The sequence below is a fragment of the Phaenicophaeus curvirostris genome, chromosome 2 (genome assembly GCF_032191515.1).
Source record: "Phaenicophaeus curvirostris isolate KB17595 chromosome 2, BPBGC_Pcur_1.0, whole genome shotgun sequence".
Classification (NCBI taxonomy): Eukaryota; Metazoa; Chordata; class Aves; order Cuculiformes; family Cuculidae; genus Phaenicophaeus; species Phaenicophaeus curvirostris.
Window position 1 is genome coordinate 72,075,090 of NC_091393.1, and position 22,577 is coordinate 72,097,666.

The following is a 22,577-nucleotide window of genomic DNA, read 5'->3' on the forward strand; positions in this document are numbered from 1 at the left end:
CATGTCGAGCAGGAAAAAATTCAGTCTGAAAAGTTAAATTTCAGCAAGGTGATAAGCAATAAGTAATAGGGTCTTACTGATTTTTTTACAATGTCTCCACATGTGCTTTTTTCCTCTCAATGTATATTTGTGTATAAATGCAAATATGCAAAAAATGATAATGCTGTGTTGCTCATTACAGTGCTTTGAAGAGCTGAAAGAAGATATGTAATTTTGAATGGTCATATGTAAAAACCTGATGTGATTGTATTATTTTAAACTGATCTAAGGTTTTAATGCTCTAGCAAACACTCAGTTGGCTTTCATGGTCTGATACAATGGTCACATTTCCATAGATTAAAAACATTAGCCCACAGTAGTGTAAAACATACGAAGTTCTTGAATATGGATTTCAATGAAAAACGCAGCTCCTTGAAAAACACCAGCTGTTGAGATGCACATGAAAAAAGACTCATTAAAGCAAAGAACAAGCTGTGGAAGCTAGTGTAATCTCAGTTGTTCAGTTAGGAGAGAAGGAACTAGAATTTAGAGTATCTTTTTTTTTTATTTGGAGAAAAAGCTTATAAATGGAGAAGTTGTGTATAGAATAACTGAAATCAGAATGTCAGGGGTCCAAGTCTGCAGAAAATAAAGATATGAACCGGAAGGAAAAGGAGGTTCAGGAAAATGTTATTTTGTAAAAAAATCACATACTTAAAATAGTTTTCTTTTAGAATAGAATGTTGAGTACGTCCTTTCCTGATGATTGGTGAAAAATTTCTTCATTCTTTCATAATATTGTTTTAAAGCTACCTGTCTCAAAAGTCTTAAGAAGCATTTCTTACCTGTGTCCCAATAGTCTCCTGGAAGCAGCGTCCAAGCTGAGTTTTAACTGAAACAGGAAACATATGAGGAATGGGTTGTTGATTTGTGTAAGTAGTATGTCCTTTCTGGGTCTTCTGATATGGAAGACCTTGGTAAGAGACCTGTGGATGTCCTGGCTGAGGTACTTTTGCTTTTTGTCCTGTCGATGTGCTGTCAATTCTTGAAACTTGATGGATCTGAACTGAGGCTTCAGGAGGATGTTTCACATGTATATTCACTATGTTAGGAGGGAACTTCACTAAAATAAGGGAAGGAAAAACAAGTGAGAAAACTTGGTAATAAATTATGCAAAAAAAGGTGTGATAAGCATCTCTAAGACAATTCTTTTTTGTACCTTTGAATTTTTACAGAATGCCTTAAAGTGACTGAAATATAAATGAAGCCCAAATTTAGGGTTTAGAGGGAAGGCTGAAAGAATGCACAGTCTCATTAACAAAGCAAGAAAATGAAAACTCTTCACAAAGGAAAGAATGACTTTATAGGATTGTAAAGACTGCTACATAAATATGGATGTCCAGATTGAGTGGTGTGACACTAATATTTGTGGTCATACTGTATAATAAGAATCTTATTCAAAGTTCCAGAATTCAAATTCTACTGGGTTATTTTTGGATATATTGTAAGCGTTATTTTCTTTTTCAGATCCATCATTTTTCTCTGGACACAGAAAAAGCTTCAGATTTTATCCCTTCACCTTTATAGACCTGCCAAGTCCTGAGTTTGCCCCTGCAACAGTTGCCAGCACCTCAACCGTCTAAAACCACCACTCCCTTCACTGAACTCCAGATTCAGGATTTAGCAGATAAAGAGGGAGGAAATGTTTTTCAGATATTTCCATTTTTAAATACAGTTGTAATTTTAAGTCTGGATATATAGACTGAGACCCTCCGATAACGTAATGTGCACAGAAACTGTTTATGAGCCTCAAGGCTTCTTAAAACAAAATGTCCTTTAAACATGTAACTCAAATTACTGGGGGAGGGAGCATGGAGTAGAGGTGCATAAAATAATTCGTAGATTGTAAATTACATAATGAAATTAGCATTTATTGTGTCTGGTTAGGTTCCTCTCTTCAGCAAGCACTGCACAGACTACTTGAGGCCAGCCAATCTATTAGATGTAACACCCCTTCCAAACATAAAGAACCAAAAAATATCAATTGACATACTTTCTCTACAATGCATACTGAATTGTTGAATCTTCCAAATCACCTACTTGCTTCCATGAGGACAGACTGCTCCTTTGAACTTTATTAGACATTTTCAGTTCTTATTTACAAATTTCAACCTCACAGTTTCATTTCCCAGGAAGCATATTTCCTTTATTTTAGCTACTTTAAAATGACATTATTTTGTAGAAATTACTTTTGGGTTTTTTTCCCAAGTATTAACATTTCTCTAGGCATATTTCAGTACTAATTAGTCTCACAAAGGAATTCCTTAAAAAACAAAAAAGACGTTTATTTTAATCTGTCCTGCATTGCTTTGCTTATGAAAGTCTCCCAACACACTGCAGACAGAAATGTCAGGAATAAGGTAGTAGAAAGTCAGCGCAATATAGCTGCAGGGCCCTAATGGCTCTTCAGATGTCGCCTGCAGCAGAAAACAACCTTCAAGCAAAATTTATTCTATGTGAGTTCTGTTACCGGTAAATTCACAAGGAAAAGATTCAGTGTTACAAGAAGCAGCAGTAAGGTCTGTCTTGGGATACTAGACTGTTTTGCAGGGCAAAGCAAGACAGCATAGTTTGCTATGGAAATAACAAAACTCACCCCAACTTAGCATCATACTTTTTTATGTATAAAGAAGGATCCCTTCACCAGCTTCTCCAGCTGATAAATCTAAAGAATACAATAGCCCTCAAAAGAAATCATTGAATTGCTCTGGTTTAATCTATCATTCCATCTAGAGATGTTCAAATTTAGGCTAGTTTCTCCTTCCATTTAGTATTATCACCACAATGCTCTCCAGGTCTTGGATCACAGCCTAGATGTGCAGATTAATTTTTGTTTCTGCCAGCCAATTCAGGACGAATTGTTTTATTCTTTCCTTGAAAGAAATGAAACACTCCTCTCTCCACAATCCAACATCCTCATTTGGGCATTGAAAGAGAAGAAAAGACATGGTGACTGCTGATGCTTCTGATGAGGACTTGAGGGTCAGGAATAAAAATATTCAAGAGGTCAGACATTTTAGCAGTAAGAAATCTATTGTGTGTTTTAGGACAGCAACGCTAAATCTGAAAAACAATCATACCTATTTTTTTTTTAATTGTCTAAGCTAATTTGATCTCAAAGTAAATAGTCACAGAAATAAATTTCTGCTCTGCTAAATGTTTAGGTAATTATACTCTCTAATTTGCTCACTCCTCCCCTTCTTGTTGTTGTTGGCAGGGGGGCGGGGGACTGGAGGTTTTATTTTGTGTGTTTTGGGGTTTTTTTGAGTCAGAAAAGTTCTGTGGAGCTCTAGGGAATAGTACTCCAACATGTCAGTGGAAACTATTTCCCAATGGATTCTGTAGCAGTCCCTAGAGAACAAATCCATTGAAATAATGGAGCAGATACTTAAAAGTGTTCACAAAATATTGTGTTTCTAGGAGGATACTGTCAACGCTTCCTTCACGGCTATGTCCATGTCTGAAAACAGAATTATTACATTAGATTATATTTACCACAAACATAAATAGTTTGGCATCTGTTAGCAATGTTACTCAGTAACTAGTTGTCTCAGGCAACAACTGAGACGCCTCATGTCTTTCCCCTATAATATTTTGTTGTCATTCAGAGGCAGCAATCTTGGAGAGGTAATTGTAAAATTACCCTCAGCAAGAAAAAGAATCAATCTGACAATTCAAACAAACAAAGTTCACACAATTCATATGTTGTGAAATTGAATTGCAGGGGTTATTCTATATGGGCGGGATCTCACCCACAAAAAAATGCAACCCAGAGTCACAGGACACGCAAAAGAAAAATCCAACACTTCTCTTCAAGACCATCAGAACTTGTTACCACACCAAAAAAGTACTAGGGAAAATGGAAACCTGAGGCTCACTTAAGTTTTTTTGACTGGACAAAATTTGATTAACCTCACAGCTTTTCTTGTTCCTGATCTTCTGCCTTCTTCTGCTTCCTCTGCCTTCTTCACAGCACCAGTAGGAAATGTTTTCCAGTTTTTACTATGATATTGTTATTGACTGAATCATATCATGGCCTATCTTCACCACAAAATGAACTTCTAGAATTCGACCAAATGATATAACAAAGATAAATACAGATTGTATTTTTAGTTTTACATAGCTTTAAATTTTATTACATTGAAAAGCATTGTCTCTTCCCTCCTCTAGTACCCATGGAATCACCTGCAACTTTCTATCTAGGTAAACTGCAATTTGTAGACCTGGTTCAGCCACAATCCTTCTCTTTTTGAACAGGTTTACACTCCTGGAAGAAGCCCCTGGCATTACCCCTTGACTCTGCAATCTGCATTAAATTCCACTGAAAGTGAAGTAAATTTACTTATAAACACTTTTCAATAGCACTGTCATTTCTTACTGTTTCAGTCATCAAGCAAAATACTTCCCAGTCATTCTGGTGGGCTTGTGATTAAAGTTGTGGTGTTAATATTTGAACTATGTAGACAGATCACTATCATTAGTGGTCAAAGAGTCAATACAATCAACTTCAAAGGGAAAAATACTTATCATGGAAAAAATTACCTTTTACACCTTGCTGTCCAGACATTGTCAGTGGTAAAGTGTGAGTAGAGTGGATAACTTGTGATCCTACAGCCTTGTTCGCCTGTTGTGGGTGATGGTACAGTTTGGGAGTATTGGCAGTCTGCACAGGGATCTGACAAAGTTTACCAGTGTAATTAGGAGGGCACTGGCATTTATCTCTAGAACTGCACTGGCCTCCATTCATGCATGGAAGGTGGCAAATAACTGAAAGGAAAACAGAAAGAACAATTTTATTAATGACTTTAGCTTTAGTATTATCTGACCACATATTACACAGAAGTTGAGAAGAAAAGGACTAGGTTTGGGGTCCTTTGCTCTTCTGATATCTGAGGAATGACTGTTCATCTGATACGCGCTTTTGATTGCCTTTTGGTAGAACACTCCCTTCCCCTCCTTGTGATCTCTGCCTGGTTCGCATCTTCCCTCCATGACAAACCCTCCTCCTCTGCCTGCTTTGCATTGTCTCACCAGGATGAACAGGGCAAGGACATTCTTACCTTAGAAATCCCATCTATTTTATTTCATTATGCTATTAAATAAGAAGCTAACCTGGTGCCTGTCTGTAACTTTTATTTACACTTCGGTACAGGTATTCTGATATAGCCAGTCTCTCATTTCTGAAAATTCTGGACCACCGACACTTCCCTGGAAGACTGGGGAAAACCTGGAGAGTACACAGAACTAGGGATAAAATTTCCATTTTTACTGTAAGCCTTGACTGTTTTCTGGAAAACAGTATCTTACTGAGTATCTAGATTTTTGCTTAATATTTATCTCTCAGTTAAAAGAAGCTAATTTGTATACTCACCCACAAAGACCATAAAAATGTAGAAAGAGTATACTCAAATAATTTCAGAGACCAATTCCTAAGTAATAAAGTATTTTAACTTGCAATATAAAGACAAGGGTAATTACTTCTGTGCCACCTAGTACTTGCACATTACAGCAATATCAGTTACTCAGAGATACAAACAGTAACAGACACAGTTCAGCAGTTTCTAAAAGTATTATGTGAGACTTTATAATCAACCATAATCTGGCTGAGCTGTCAACATTTTCAAGAACTAAGTGATGTAAAAAGAACAGGAAAAATACCATAAGCTTTGTTTAAGACAAACTAAGGTCATTTTTTCAAAAATAAAAGATTTTTTTTTGAGAAACAGCACATTTGTCAGCTTTAAGATAAGATTCTAAGTGCAAGAATAAATAAATAAAAATCTAGACTTCAGAGTAATTATGGCATTTTGCCAGAGTGGTATTGCTCAGTCTATATTGAATTACAATAAAAATGAGAAACTGTAGATAATGCAAGGTAATTAGGAGCCTAGTGCTTATTATTCTAAGTGGCGTAACCTCTGGACAACGGCAGCCCACTGCTATTATTAATACCACAGAACATCAGTACTGGAAAATGAACTTGCATGTTATGTGTCGCAAGAAGAAAAAGCAGGACATTCAGCAACCCAAGTTGTTCCAACCCAGATGCATAATTCGCTTGGCCCACGAAAAGCCCAAGAAACAGCGCAATAAGCCTGGCTCATCACAGAGCACATTGTACTGACAGGAACGGTACTGCCTGATAGCCAGACAGGTTCACGCACAAATGTAAACTGCCAGAACTGTTTTTCCACTCTGTTCTGCAAATGTATATTTAATATTTTCCTCATCTTATCTCATATTTTCATTTCATTTAGAAACTGACTGAAAGTACTTCAAGCTGTAGTACTGCATTAAAAGGTCTACTTGACTTTAGAAGACCGTCCATGCCAGAGAAGGCCTCACTTTTCTGGGTTCCAACATTGTTTGGACTTCATCCGAGTGCGTAAAAGACAACTCTACCGAACAGGTGTTACTTCCAGGCAAAATGAAGGATTTTGGACCCCAGCAGTAGTTAAAGCATGACAGATATTCCTGCCCCTGGCACCATTATGGATCCCTTAGACCGAAGTCCAGAGGAGTGCCACTAAGATGATCACAGGGCTGGAGCACCTCCCATATGAGGACAGGCTGAGAGAGTTGCGGTTGTTCAGCCTGGAGAAGAGAAGACTCAAGTGAGACCTTCTAGCAGCCTTCTAGTACTTAAAAGGGGGCCTAAAGGAAAGATGCGGATGTGCTCTTTATCAGGGAGTGCAGCAATAGAACGAGTGGTGAAGGTTTAAAGTTGAAAGATGGGAGATTTAGATTAGATATTAGGAAGAAATAATTCATGATGAGGGTGGTGAGGCACTGGAACAGGTTGCCCAGAGAAATCATAGATGCCTCATCCGTAGAAGTGTTCAACACCAGGTTGGATGAGGCTCTGACCAACCTAATTCAGTGGGAGGCGTCTCTCTGCCCATTGCAGGGGGTTGGAAATAGATGATCTTTAAGGTCCATTTTATCCCAAATCATTCTATGATTATTGTCCTGATCAGCCACAAATAAGCAAGTTAACGCAAACGACAACATACAAAGAATTTTAGAACAACTACAAAGAATTTTAGGTCCTTGTAAATATCTACCTCAGCAAGGTTGAAAACTAAGGTGGTTTTCCTCAGAAAGTAACATGGCACAATGAAATAGTGTAAAGTAGTGTTAAGGGAACAGCAATCTGGTGCTTGAAAGAAGTGCAGTGAAACAAAGACAAATAGCAATAGGGTCACTGAGAAATTCTTTGAGCAGAAAAAGCCTGTTCCATAGCTTTTCCTTCTACCCCCTCCATTTTGGAGGCAACAAAGTAAAGTGTAAAATCCAGCTTTTAAACAACATAAATATAACCAATATTGCCCTGCAATTTGATAAATTACTTTCTTTGGAGCACCTGTTCCTATAAAGCAGTCAGCACCTAGAAGGCCACGTGGTGCAGGCACCTCTGCATTGTAGGGTGCTCTTCACGCTCCCCTCTGCTGCAGAAGTCCACCAAGTTACAAACAGGCATGTTAAAAGCTTTGCTTCCAAGCAAACAAAAGTTTGTGCTAAAAATACTGGGAAGATCCCAATAGAAAAGGGCTCATTCATGTCCCTTTTTGTAACTGTTTGCTGTGGATATTCACACAAATAACTTGTGCAAATATGTGCAAACAAATGCCACTGAAAGGGCTAGCATGAGGTAAATAATGAAGAATGTTTAATTTCTCAGTATTTACATAGAACAGAAAATAAAAATTCCAAACTGCCCACACTATCATGTGGTGCAAGTCACTCAGTCACTGATTTTTGTAGATATATTTAAATCTCTTGAAGGTCTGGCCAAATGTATGAGGAATGAATTTTAAATAAGAATATATTAAAACCATTCTAATATAAAATTTGGTAATAAAAAAATAAAAAATTTTGAAAAATGCAACTGTAAATTGTACACAGCTACATAAAACCACATAGGATGCAATCCCCAGGCTAAACTGAAAACTTGATAATCTCAAAAGGCAAATATTATGAGAACTTAAAAAAATTAAACAAAACCCAAATCCAAATAATGAAGAATGAAGCATGCTGAAATAAAATATCAAATAACTTAAAATAGGTAGAATAAGCACACAACACACGCGATGTTTTGTCAGGTAGTTTATGGCCAGGAGACAGGGCTACATTTGATTACAACACTGGTACTGGAAATCATAAGCACCCAACTTCACCAGAGCTGGAAATAACCCAGAGACCATTTATCAAAAGTGAGCTGAAGCTGGGTAAGCCTCTGAAAAGGCAGAGGAAGGAAATGCTGCTTTTCCTTGACAAGGCTCTGGGAATCTCAGCTTACAAAGACCAAAAAGCCCTGGGGAAAGGACCACTAAAGATAGGAACAGGATACAAAGCCAGGGTATGTTTGAACAGGTCAACTTCTGATTAAAGTTTTTTGCTTTGTTTTCTTTTGTCACTGAGGTTGAAGAACTTAAAGAAACAGAATGGCTGAATGCTGCTAGAGGCATAGGGGACACTCCTGACAAAACCCAGACCCACATGCTAGGAAAGGCCATCTGAAGATGCTGGGTTTGCACATGTGTTCACAACTGGTGTTTAGACAAGGAGTGCACTGGAGCCTGATTCTCACTGGGCTGTTGCCATTTCCTCTGAAAAGGGGGAAAAAAAGGAAATAAAAATATCCATTACGGTGAGAAACCCTCTAACTGCCTAGAGCCTGGCAAAAACGTAGAGATAGGTCAGCACTAGACAACAAGAAATTTCAGTTCACTCGTGGGTATCTTACAAACAAAACAAATCAAGTATTAATGGACATAAAAAGGCAACAAATTCTTCATTTCAACCTGCTGTAAGACAAATCTCTCAGCTGTCTTTTAAGAATCAGCCAAATTACAATTAAGCTAATGTAATGATTTCTTAATATAAATGAATATCCATCCTTTAGAAATGTAGAGATAGGTTTAGGGAATTTCAAACTTTCTAAGAAATATTCTTATCCTTGGGCAATCTACTGGTGACAACAAGCTTTGATTTCTCTGGCATCTAAAGGCCTTAATTCCCCCCTGCCTGGCACAGCTTAGTGGGTACCACTGTTAAAAATGAGCCAAGCAGAGAAGGTGTGTCAAGATGTCCCCACAGGGCATCTCTGAAAAGCTGAATGCACAGAAAAAGGAGGATATTTGCAACACAAGTCCTGATAAAAGTTGCCACGGCTTTAGGTTGGAAACATAAGACTAGGGTATGACACCATGAACAAAGAAGCTAGGAAACCACTGATAAACAGTTTGTCCATGTAATTACATCATCTAACTTGTTTTCAAGATACTCAAACAACTTTGAACAGCTCCAGACAAACTAATTTAATCAATTCCGAATGTTTTCATTTAATCAAAATAATGCACAGCAAAACAAACTCCAAGCACCTAAATCCTCCTAATCCTTACAAAATAGCCCATGCTTACCCAAATAAGCCCTAAGGATTGATGGAAAACCTCTTCCTGTAACCAGTGTTGAAGAAAATGATGAGTTTTGGAATGCTCCTCTTCTGACTCTCCAAATTGCTTTTCTTTTATGCCGCAGGGAACGTGTCAGTTTCTGTCTCACCTTCCCTCACCACTCTTTGCCTTTTCTCCTTACCTGCTACCAACTATTCATGTGTAAGCACTATTCAATTACATCAGCAGGTTCTCCAAGGAAAATCTTAAACTGCTCGTTAGATTACAGTATTTCCACTGAATGCATCATAAACCAGCGGATTAATTTTTGTCTCGGAGTACTACACCGTTATCCAGTGTTGTTTTGGGCATCTTTCACCTATGCTGTTACTAAGCACGAAGGGCCTAGCACGCAATTCTACTAAATACAATTTTTCACAGGGAAAGAGGTGGCATTCATTGAGGGGAAGCACTGCCATATACAACTTTCTTCTTATGCAGTGCCTCTAAACACCATACATTTTATGTAAAAGTTGAAACCCAACGGTGCTATTCACATATCTACGCAATTATTCTGAACTTATATCTACTTTCTTGTTGCAGAAACTCTGTTACTTACATGAGGCACAGAGGCATGAGCTACAGTAACGATGCTGTCCTCCAGTTTAGACACTTCCCTATTCCCCTATTTTTTTTTGCCATGCCTTACTTGTTGTCTCTTTATTTTCTAAGTACTCCATCCTAAATGATTTTGTTTTCATATTCCTGGTTGTAATCCATAAGTGTTAGGTAAAGAAGTTGAAAGTTAAATAACCAATTTCTTTTTTTTTAAGTAAGATTAAGAGAACTTTGATATTACAAAACTGTGCTTTGGGAAGCAGAAGGAGAAAAGAAAATAAGCTTTAAATGGCCCTGTTTTAATACCACAAGACCTCTACATTCACCTCAGAAATTATCCTAATGTTTGTATTTTGATAACTTCTAAGAAAATCATTCTATCAAACACACTTTTTAAAAGCAAATTTGATGGTGATAGCTCCAGCAGCAGATAAAAAATGCTCTTTTCTGCTCACCACTGAAAACAGGAAAGGGATGCCCTGCTCATGTGAATAGCTTAGTCACCATCCACAGATCCCATGTTACGTACAGCTGCTACTCACTGATCCAAACAGTGAGGATTGGAACCAGAGCTGGTTCCAGACATAAGCAAACATGTAGAAATGGATACCCTGCTACTGCTGAGAGAGCAGTCAGGGTACATAACATACAGCATTATTGCTTGGGGGATAAGCCCCCCTGTCACAGCAATTTTTAATGAAATCTCTAGTACTCAACAATGTAAAAATGTTTTGAGGCTGTCCTCCAGTTTCCTTTGTTGAATGCATCAACAATGGCTTAAGTATAAAGCATGAAGTTAGCCAGAATAATACCCTGTAATACGCATAATAACATGCAATTATATTTTTAAAGATACTTGTAAAAGTAAGAACGTTGCTGCAAAATCAGTGCAGGAAAGGTGGGTAGAACAACAGTGAGCACTTTCTCAGTTGGGTACACCAAAAAATTACAATGCAAAAAAAACAATGGTAGAGCTGTCATACAGAAATATCACTAGTAAATAGTTCCATTAGATTTATTACTAGTTTCAGTAGTTTTAAATTAGCTTACATAAATATAGATTCCCCTCAAATGGCATGAATTTAAACATGTAATATTTGTAAAACAAATAATTGTAAATTAGTAGGAATGACAGACAACAACAGTATAGTTAAGGCTCATACTTCAAAGAACATCATAACTTCAAAGTACATTTCTTAAATAACGGCAGCTGTTTTTATTAGATTTGATAAATTTGCGAATTAGAACACCAAAATCTACTCCCAGGATTTTGTTTCTCCTTATTCTTTGTTTCTGCAGTCATAACTATCATCAATGTAATACATTCGAAGCTGTTATATGTGTTCCTTTGCATATGAACACCCAAGTCTCAATCCTGTGAAAAAATGCAGCAGTCACTTCAGCGTTTGCATTAACATTCGCATTTGTTCAGTAAGAAAGAAGTAAAACACAGAAATGTTCACAAGTGGAAAAAAACTACTTTGTCATTCAAGGTGATATGTTCCATTACGCCAGACTTCTGACCAGAAAGTGATACAGAGCTATATTAAATGAGGTCCCTTATACTACCACCTTCATACTGCATATTAGTACATGTATAAATATTACAAGGATCTTACCAAGTGAATTTTTACTCTGAACGCTGCAATACATTAATAGAAATCATCATAAAAGGCTGAACATGATACTGAACGCACTTCAGATGCCTCCTCCAGAAAGAAATAAGGTCTGCAATGAATGCTGAAAAGGAAAATTTCAAACAAGAACCCACCTCAAAACTAATGGCATGATAAGAAAAAATATGCAGCTACTAAACTGGATTCTCAGCTATAGGGAATTACCATGGTGACTGATTTCATTAGAATTTGTCTTATATTTCTTAACTATTATTACCAAGGGATCTTTAACAAAGCAATGCAGCTCCACTTGGGAATAGGATCATAAGTACTGCTGTTTATCCAGACAAGGAAACCAAGTCATTGCCAAAATAAACAAGGTTTGTGGTGTTATTCCTGTCTGGATCGTGCACATATTAAAAGAAACTCCCCAAACACTACAGATAAATGCAGAATGATGACATGTCCTATATTCACTTCTTACTTGCATCTGCCACTCCCACAACACAGTATCAGTGCTAAGCTGCATTGCAGGGTCATTTAATTGGTTTGCAATTGAGTGCATGTGATATTTCAACACTGTTAGCATCAAAGATGCAAGCAAACATCAGAGTCCAAGGATGAACTCAACTAATAAGAATTCTTAAACAAGAGAATGAGTTGCCCTCAAGTAGCAAGAACTGTCTTCACTCCACTCTAACACAACTGCAACCATAATCAACTCTGTCAGGAAGCCCAAAGCAGCAGGATGCCTCTAAAAATCCCAGAGTAAGGAGATCTGCGTACACATCACATATAGATGTACACATTTAACTTCTACATAGGACTTCTTTACCCAGAAACTACCAACCAGGATACATAAGCCTTGGGATGATGTTTTCGCTGCAAAGAGCACCCTAAACTCCTAAGTATTATGATAATATGGGGCTTTTAAATATTAATTGCTTTAGGGAGAACAAAGGAGAACATGAACTGTCCTAGAAATGCATCTCTCCTTCTATCATATTATGACAGAACAGATGAAATATCCTTATTTCAGTGTGAGGAAACCAGGCAGAGCAATTAAGGGGAAAAGTGTTTTAGCTTCCACCTCCTGCCAGTGGCATAACACAGCATTTGTTCGCCAGTTTCCAAGGCCACACTGGAAAAACGGGCCCTTTCTGAGGTCAACTAAATTCTGAGATCAAACAGATTCTCGTTTCCTCTATTGAAAATGCTCATTAATGTAACCAGAGGGCTACTTAGAGATATCTCTTAGACTGTGAAATTTATAAATATTTTTGAAATCTAGTTTTTGTTGATCCAACATGGACCTACAACTTTAAAGCAGAGAAAAAAAACCTGTATGCTTCTCCGAAAGCATGAAGTTTCATCCTTTCAGCACCTTTATTAACATTATCATCTTGAATTTAACAGCAGTCATATACAAGATGGTACTTACATCTACTTTGAAATCATCTCTAACAAGTATTTCTAGTCACTGATGCTCCAGAAAGTAATCAGGCATTTCTGTACAATGCATGTATGTTGGACAGACTGTTTCCACACACAAAGCAAATAGTCATTCAATCCTTCTGCTTTTATTCTATCAGCAGTAATTAGTTTATAAATGTGCCTGTCGTATCTTATCTCCTGTAGCACTACCGGGCTTCTCATGTAATAGTTAATGGCTAGCCTGGAATATGTCTCTGTGAATTCCTTAACTATCCTTACTACCTTCCTGCATTTAATAACTTTTAGTTTATACTTATCATTATTTTCCCTCCTTCTATTTGTCATCGGTGAACCCCTGTGTCCCACTTATCATTACAAAATCAGGTTGGGGTCTTCCTTCATCCTTGCAGAATCATAACTGAATACTTTCAAAAGTAATTCCGATCTTTTCAGGCTTTTCCATTTATTTTTCCTCCTAATCAATTCCAATTTTAATTTTTGTTTGTCAAAGAATCTCCACTGAAAAAAAGACAGGTGCGATTTCACATTTTAAAATATGCTGTCACGAATACTAAGGAATTGCTCTTGCTCTAGAAGGGTTCTTCCTGTCAACAGAAAAAAATAAAGAAATTTCCAAACAGCCTTCTCTTTCTGTCACTCTCACTATTCCATGAAAGATCATACCACATAGATTTTGTTTTTAAAAAGAGACATTGCACTTAGGAAGTCAACAGCTGTCAGCATGGCTATGGCTATTTGATGATTTATCAATTCAGTTACTCTAAATTTGTTGCATGCTTACATTTTTGAAAATAACCCCAAAAAAAGTTATAGATACACTATGCGTCTGTTGTAGCCAGCACCATTTTCAGATTGCAGTCATACCGTTTTACAAAATAAACTTAATATGCTTTCTCATACACAAACATGTATTTTCTTTGCAGTATATATGTTGACAACAAAGTTCCAAACCCAGGAACTACAGCAGTTGTTTTTTTTAAATTCTATTACAGATCTAGAACAATGCATTTAAAATAAAGGAAAGGAAACACTAAAAAAACCCCAAACCCCACTTCTGGAATGCAGTCTAGCTATCTCTCAGTGTTTTCACTGTTGTTCTCACAAGATTGGAAGATGTATTTCTTCAAATAAAACTGTATTTCATCAGTTCTTCTCAAGCTCCTCCATGTACCACTAAAAGTACAAAGCTTTAGCAAATCATGCTGTACCTTAAAGCCTAATTGTAGGAAAGTCTGTGATGCTACTTAATGCAGCACTATGTGGCAATTACCAAGGAAGGCAAGTAGAAGAAAGCATTGCAAAATCAGATCACATGCATCTTCAGGCATTTTACACTATCACATCACCTAAAAGCAAACTTTCCATTTAAAATTCATCCTCTAACTTAGCTGGTAAGTACAGGCTCGGCTTCTGGGATGATCATTATCTCCATGAGTAATTGAGCTTGATGAGAGTTGCTGAAAGGTTGTCTAGTGATTACCATCACTTAATGCTAGTGTCAACTCACTCTAAATTAGTTGTAGTAAGTGTAACAAATTAGGTATACACTAAAGAAGAAGAACTGCCTACTTATGAAAAAGGGAGCTGTCTCAGGCTACATGCTTGCCCCATTGCATCTCAGTTTTTCATTATAAAAGCATATCAATAGCGTGTCATCAGTCATACTTTAATAGAAACTACATTGTCAAGTATAGGAGATCCCAATAATAAAAACTGGGAAGCAGGTTCAGATCATAAAGGACAATGCTGCAATGCATTTTAGAAAAATATACTTTTGTTGAATAAGCATATTGACCAGCAAGAAATCCAGAGCAAGCATAAGATAATTTCACCACACTACATGTAAGCCTTCCTCAGTTTTAAACTCAGTACTTCAAAACATCTCAGAAAGAAAAAGTTGAATGTTGGTGACTTGAAAATGTGCACACAAATTCAATCAAGAGACACCTGATATGCCCCTAAGTGTTTCACCCATCCCTCAATGTGGGGCCAAAGGGCATGGAAGTCTCACAGGATCTGTATCATGTCCTTTCAAGCTCATGTGATAAGCTAGCTACCCTCAGACACGTCAAATGCAACCATAGGTCTGTGGTTTAGGTGACAGACATAAGCACCATTTGGCCGACAGCTACCAAAACCCTTAAAATATTACCATGTGGAAAGAATGGGATGGCTGAAAAGACAATATTTGAATATTTGAATGCCATCAGAAAAATAAAAGGCATGCTCTGTCATGGAAAACGGCCTAAAGCTGTGGTTACTCAACAAAGGTTATATCAAAAATTATGGTAGTTGAGAAATGATTGACAGGAGGATTTGGCTCAGTAATAGGCAGTATATTCACAGTCACTCTTTGCTAAATCTGCTTCTAATATACTCAATATCTGGGACAATTCAGACACTATTTTTAGAGGTAGTGGGATAGACAGTGGTAAGTGATGACTCACTCCTACCCTGATCATATTTGGTGAATCTATTCATTTTATTAGAGCTGATCCTGATGTCTTGAGCGTAACACAAGATACTAAATCAGTATACTAGGGGAAAAAACCTCACTACTTTCTGTTCATCAGGAATTAGTGCATTGTAAGTGACCAGCGTCAGACATTTGACAATGATGCTAATAAATACTGAGAAACTAGTCTATGCATTTCTTCAGATTTCTACAGTGTGTTGATGTTAATTTTCCTCTTTGTGCAAGACATATAACTGAAATAAAATCTCTTGGGAAGGTTGGGCTTGAAAGTGTAGCATGTTAACAACACTTCTTTAAAATCATCATTCTTTAACAATTTCCTGTAGAATACAAAATATAAACAGATTGCAATAACCTTACCATTGCTGACAAGTGAATAATAGACATTTATGCTGAGATTCATCCCATTTAAGCTTCTGTGCCTTCTTGAGCCATCTAAGTTTGGAAAGTTGTTACCTGAGGTTTCCTACTCCGTCTGTGAAAAGAGGCTTCCGCAACAGGCGTTTCAGGACATCCATAGGACAACCTGTTACAAAGGTGTCTCCAATCACCCACTACTAGGGTCCTGACTTGGGCACACCAGTAAGATTTGGTGAGTGGGATTGTGGTGGTTTTGGCTGGGACAGAGGTAATATTCTCCATAACAGCTAGTATGGGTCTATGTTTTGGATTGGTGCTGAAAACAGTGTTGACAACACAGGCATGGTCCAGTTACTGCTGAACAGTGCTTACAGAGACTCAAGGTCTTTTCTGCTTCTCACGTGATCCCACCAGTAAGCAGGCTGGGAGTGTGCAAAAGGTTGTGAGGGACCAAAGGAATATTCCACACCAAAAGATATTATGCTCAGCATATAAAGCTGGGAAAAGAAGAAGGAAGGGAGGGGGGACACATTCGGAGTGATGGCATTTGTCTTCCCAAGTCACTGTTACGCATGACAAAGCTTTGCTTTCCAGGAGATGGCTGAACATCTGCCTGCGATGGGAAGTAGTGAATGAATTCCTTGTTTTGGTTTGTTTTCTCACTTCTACTCTTCCGATTCTCTCCCCCATCCCAGCCAGGGGGAGTGAGCGAGCAGCTCTCTGGGGCTTAGTTGCCAGCTGGGGTTAAACCATGACAGTTACGAACCTCCAACTTTAGATCCGAACTGCCTATAAACACTGATCCACTGCACTCCATACCAGAAGACATCCTCCAATAACAAAACAATGTTTAGAACAGAAAACGAAAGCCACAAACTGTAGTCATTACAAACATATCCATAATTTCCATGCATCAGGAGACTGCTCTCTGATTACTGTAACATTACCACATTGCTCATTTAAGAGTGAAAAAGTTTACAAGAATAAAGACTAGATTCTTCCAAGTGGACACCAAATAGCACACAAATAATAGCTCATAATCCAGACCTTTCTGGACTAGTTAAAAAAAACATGAAAAACAAACTATCTAAGATTTTCTGGCACTGGCTATGTTACAAGAAGCTGGAAGGTTTTCTAGGGAGTTGACCTTGAGGCAGTGACACAATATGAGAATATTGGAAAGGATATTATTCAGAGACTGAGTAATAAATTAGATCATAGGAGACCAGTGAAAAGCAAGAGACTCAAATCCTGGAGTTCTGAAGAAGAAAAGGAGCAGAGTCAGTGCTAATGAGTGGGAATGATAAAGGTTACTCTACAGAGAATATACAGTTGGAAATCCATTAAAACCCACACAACTTAAACACTTCTCATATGTGTTGTTAAAACAACCTCAAAGAGCTGTATAATTGGCTATACAAGCTGAGTAAACCTAATTTACAGTCAGGACACTGGCTAGTCTTGTCCATTTCTAAGCAATTAAACTGTGCATCCAATTCCTCTGAGCTGCATGCAACCCCATTGACAAGCTTCATACCACAATGTTGTACCTGACCAAACATCCGCAAGTACAAAAAAATTCTTTTGCCCCCACTGTCACAATAGGAATTCTTGCACACATGTGACTTCAGACTAGATTGAAAAAAAAGGTGTTCTAGTACTAACATATATAGCATCTAAGAGAGACATGATGGACAGACACACTGCCGGAAGAGAATATTACAGCTTATGCTATGGAGCTGGTCTCCTTTGTTCCCTATACCAATAGTCTCCAAAGCAGGGTGTGCTCATGCCAGGTGGTGTGCAAAACAAGCTACTAGGATGCTGAAAAGAAATATGTTTTTTACTAATAACAAATAAAATAAATTTTCAAAATAGTTTATTTTATCATTATCTCATCTATTTTTAATTTCTGTTCTGTGTATGCTTTATTATGCACACACATATGATATGTAGAGTAATAAGTGTATATCATTTATAAATAAGCAAACACATATAGGGAGTGCGTGCTCAGAATTTTTTTACTGGTAGGGAAGTGCAATCAAAAAGTTTGGAGACTGCTGCCCTATACAGTCTACGAACACAGGCAGTCCCTCTTAGGCAGGAGTTGGAGAATTTGCATTCCTAAACTTCGATATGAAGAGTTGCTTAAAGTTCTGCAAACATGGAGCTTCTGAATAATGGTAAAAATAATGGTAAAAATTTTCCTTTGGGGCTCAACTTATCATCCTTAAATTAAACTAAACATACAACTAACAATGTATTTCACTAAAGAAAATAAAGATGAGAAATAGTCTTTGTGACTGGCTTTCTTAAAACTCAACTCCCTTCCTGTGCAAGCAGCAAATATCCAGTTTTCCTTCTATTCATTGACTGGCATCACTCAAGACATTAAGAGATTTGCAAAAAAATGTTTCAAATTGCTGTGGACTTGAACTTGACTCACATATGTAAATACCAGGTGGAATGTTCACTGGCCCCTTTTAACAGTTCAGATTTTTTATGGATAGAAATCTCAAAGAATTTAAATGAGTGTGTAATGATATGGCTTATGTTCCAGAAAAAAGATCCAGAAATCTCTGTGCATCTGCACTACAAAACAGGCCTCTCAATTACAGTGATACTCAAATCTAAGAATTAATTATAGATGGAATGAATAGGAGAAAGTTATACAGGCTACACTGTGCAGAGACAGGGGAATTACCTGGAGCAGAATAAACAAAAAAAAGAATAAATGGTAGAGGGAGGCTTAATGGGGAAAGACTGTGATTAGTAGAGCAGGGATAGCTGCTTGCACATTAAATATAAACCTGCTTGCTAAGAAATCTCTCTGTGATAAATGACATATTTCAACCAGTAAAGACATTTCTCAGACTCTTCTGTACTTGCATAATTCAAAGGCAACTTTCTTCTTTTTTAAGCTGAAGTTGGCATATACTTGATCTTCAGTGAGGTATGTGCAAAGACATTTGGTTTAGCAATAACAAAATTATGGCTGTACAAGGTAGAGTGTTTATTTGAATATGCAACAATGTAATCATTCAAATAAATGCACTCTTAGTTCTGTTTTTACAGTACTTCCAAGTCAGATGCACATAAACTAATCCCTATAAATTAAAACCATATACAGTAAAATAAAGCATTATGCATTTTAACTTTGTGTTCTGTTTTGCTTTAACTTTGAGAGAAACATATTCCATGTGGTTTTGAATGGCTGCAGGTGTGGATTTTGTACCGTTTCCATTTGTGGTTTTTCCTATGACTGCACATCCAAAAAACAGTACTCTCTAGAATATAGCTTGGCGAGTCCTTTGACAGCAGATGGACTTCTGCTTTGCAGTGATGGTCTGAAGTCCTTAAGGTGTGCAAGGGAGTGGATACGAGTCGCTAACAGGTTTGTCTAAGTTCAACCTCATTAAAATCATCTGTCTGAACAATGCATTTTCTTTAAGTCAGCATCTGGCCACTGTTGGAATCAAAGGAAAAGATGTTAAATTTGAATAATTATTTTAAGATTATGAAGAAAGAGCTCACAGATGCTGTAAGCTGTATGGCAGAAACCAGAACTACTTGTTGATGACAAGTACTGATAAATGCATAGGGGAAAGAAAACATTCCTTCTGAACAGATGAGGATATCAACAACAACAAAGTCCTTAAGATATAATTTTTCTTTGTAATTTGAGTATACGTGGCCAATGATTAACGTTTTAAAACCCTGAGCACTGCTCAGGCTACAGACTGATACACTTAGATCACAGGATAGAATTTTAGTCCACTATTGATTCAGATTAGGAAAGTCTATGTGACACTACCTGGATGGTAAGTAAATGAATTCATTCTCCTGTCTACTCAAATTTACTTCGAACAAAGGGAGATTGGAAAAAAGGAATACCTGTTAAATTGATGCTTATGATAACTGGTTCCTCCCAATGTGTTTTATGTTGGCTCTTCAAACTGGGAAATACCTTTTTTCCTAGTATTTTCTATAATGCAGAGGATGTAAACAGTTCATAAAATAGTTCCATCATTATTTGCCCTCTTTCTGTGTTAGCCACTAAGTCCAGTTTCTGAGGAAAAAATACTTGGCCTTTGTTTTGCTACAGCTGTTACAGTGCTGCTGCATGAATAAATATTTCAAGCATGGTCATCATTTACACAGATTGAATTTCAAATTACCAGCTAAAACAGTGAATAAACTCTAATGTCCTGATCCTTTCTTCTCTTTTCTTTTTTTTCTGAGAGAAAGACACACTTTGATAGACTGAGCAACTTACTTGATTAGTTTAAAAACTTAATCTTTTAACCAAGTTGCCCGAGAATTCTGAATTTTTCAAGTGTCTGCCAGTGACTGTTAAAAGAAAAAAAAAATTCATCTAGCAGCAAAAAGAGCATAAAACAATAAAGCCTGGCAGAGCAGAATTTATAATTACTGCTGCAAAAGTAGCAACAAAACTTCTACCAAATAAGGCTACAAGGTAGCCAGTATAGAGACAGTAAAAGGACTCAACTGACAATACCGGGGGAATAGCAAGGTTCTTATATCGTAACTATTTCAGAAAAGGACGATACTACAGCAAGTTCAAGCGCAAAAGCCAAGCCTATTTCAAAGTCTCACTTCACTCTTATCCACAGAGAATACACTACTAAAAACAGACTCTGAATTATCATATGCTGCTCTTGAGCTAAGCAGTTATTCCAGAAATAAGCTCCTCATCAATTAGTATGTCTGATGGAACATAATCAAGTTGAAAACCAAAGCATTTAGAAAAAATCCATTCTCCTTAGTTCCATTACCAGAAGGAATTAAAAAATCTATGCATGACATTTGTTATCAATTATTTTAAACCCTCCATTCGAGAAGCTACATGTACATCTGTTAAGTTTCAGCTGAAGCCATAGTAACAGCGTTTTGCTGGGACACAAGTTACACAGATCAGACATGATAGGTCATCTGCCCAGGCTGACACCATTCACCAAGTAGTAAACATCACTTAGTCATAGAGAAGAAAGCATCTCTTCTAACATGCTGCCATTCTAGCAACTCTTACTGAACCCAATAAAACAAAACAAAGAAGAAAATATGATTTGTTGAAAGCTGAACAACATTGTGCACCTCACAAGATGCCAGAAGAGTCTGTAAATTCTCACTAATCTACACAAATACTTCTACAAGGTCCTGGTCTTTTTTATGCCTTTATATGCCATCAAATTTGCCCTCAAATATTATTTACCATAAATGCCTTTCTATACCAAACAATATTGATAGATCTTCCTCAAATATCATAATCTTACAGTATCTCTTAAATGTAGTAGCATACGTGTAGTATGTATCATATGAAGCAAAGAAACAACTTCATTGCACAGGAAATGGCAGCAAGACAATAACATTCATTACTCTCAGATTTCCCGTCATACATAGACCACAGATAATGTGCTGGTTTGCTTACAGGTTTTTGCACAACTTCGAGACGCCCAGAAGTGCTTGAATAAAAAGCAATGTTAAATTCTACAGCACTGACAGAAATTCATGATCATGTACATCTGAATAAAATTCTGGCATCATATCAACTTTTTAGAAAATAACTAGTTTATGTTTTCATAGTTCTGAATAATTATGCTAGTTCTGAATAATTGTGCTCACTAGACTCTTTCTTAGATAGGCAATTCTGTCAGAATAAGAATTACACAGTGAGTCTTTACTAAATTCCCTTTGAATAACTCATTGTTTTAAAATACATCGGTCAAATTTTCTTTCATTACTTTCAACAGAAGACCAAAAAAAAATTTGAGCAAAACGTTGATGGTGCTTCTTGGAAGTTTCTGCCTATACATAATTGGAAACTTCTGGACAACCTCAGTTATCCAAATATATTTGTACAGAGTCAACACAGTAAAACAGGAAATTTTTTTGATAGAAAATTCCAACAGGGAATATGCCAAAATTCAATAGGCATTCTAACTTGAGCATTATTGCCACAGGGCATGGAATATGCAGATAAATGTGATACATGTTGAAAGTTCTAAACTATATGACTAAAAAAATGTACCTAGTCCTTCAAAATAGGAAGGACTAGTTACATTTTCACTATGGGTGCTATGACACCATGTCACCAATTGACATCTGGTGGATTCCTATTAACATGTTAATATGGGACTAGAGACTAATGGACCTCTTACAGATGAGAAGAGAATGAACAAACATCTTCTCATCACTTCTCTGTCCAGGAAGAATGGCTCACATGGACTTGAGGCCACAACACATATCCAACATAATTCTCAACCTCACAATTCCCTACAAAGACCAGTGAAGCTGGGAGAGAAACACTTGAACTGTCACTCAAATTCAATGAAACAAGAAATAAAGGGTTCCTAAAAATCTGCTCTTCTTCCATGGGAAGGCACACAATAAAATATTCCTTCATCCCCAATAACAGCCTGAGTAAACTATGGCTGTGCAGAGCAAAGTCAGGAGGAAGGACAACTGTGCAGGGTATATGAAAAGGGATCAGAAGAAAAAGGGAAGGCAACGCTAAAAGAAAAGATAGTGAAGAGCATTAAAGAGTGACATAAAGGGGAGTAGCAGAACAGTAATTCTATCACCACCTCTGCCACAATT

At 37.2% G+C, this 22,577-nt stretch overlaps 1 protein-coding gene across 6 annotated transcripts in view; it reads right to left on the bottom strand.

Annotated features, from left to right (window-relative positions):
* Positions 1-22,577, bottom strand: part of LTBP1 (latent transforming growth factor beta binding protein 1) — a 196,196-nt gene that overhangs the window by 99,046 nt on the left and 74,573 nt on the right. For all 6 annotated transcript variants that reach the window (XM_069852452.1, XM_069852451.1, XM_069852454.1 and 3 more), the window contains 2 exons: positions 4,582-4,806; positions 825-1,102 (listed from right to left, as the gene is read on the bottom strand). In XM_069852452.1, coding sequence (XP_069708553.1) covers positions 825-1,102; positions 4,582-4,806 — 503 coding nt within the window. The remainder of the gene's footprint in view (positions 1-824; positions 1,103-4,581; positions 4,807-22,577) is intronic.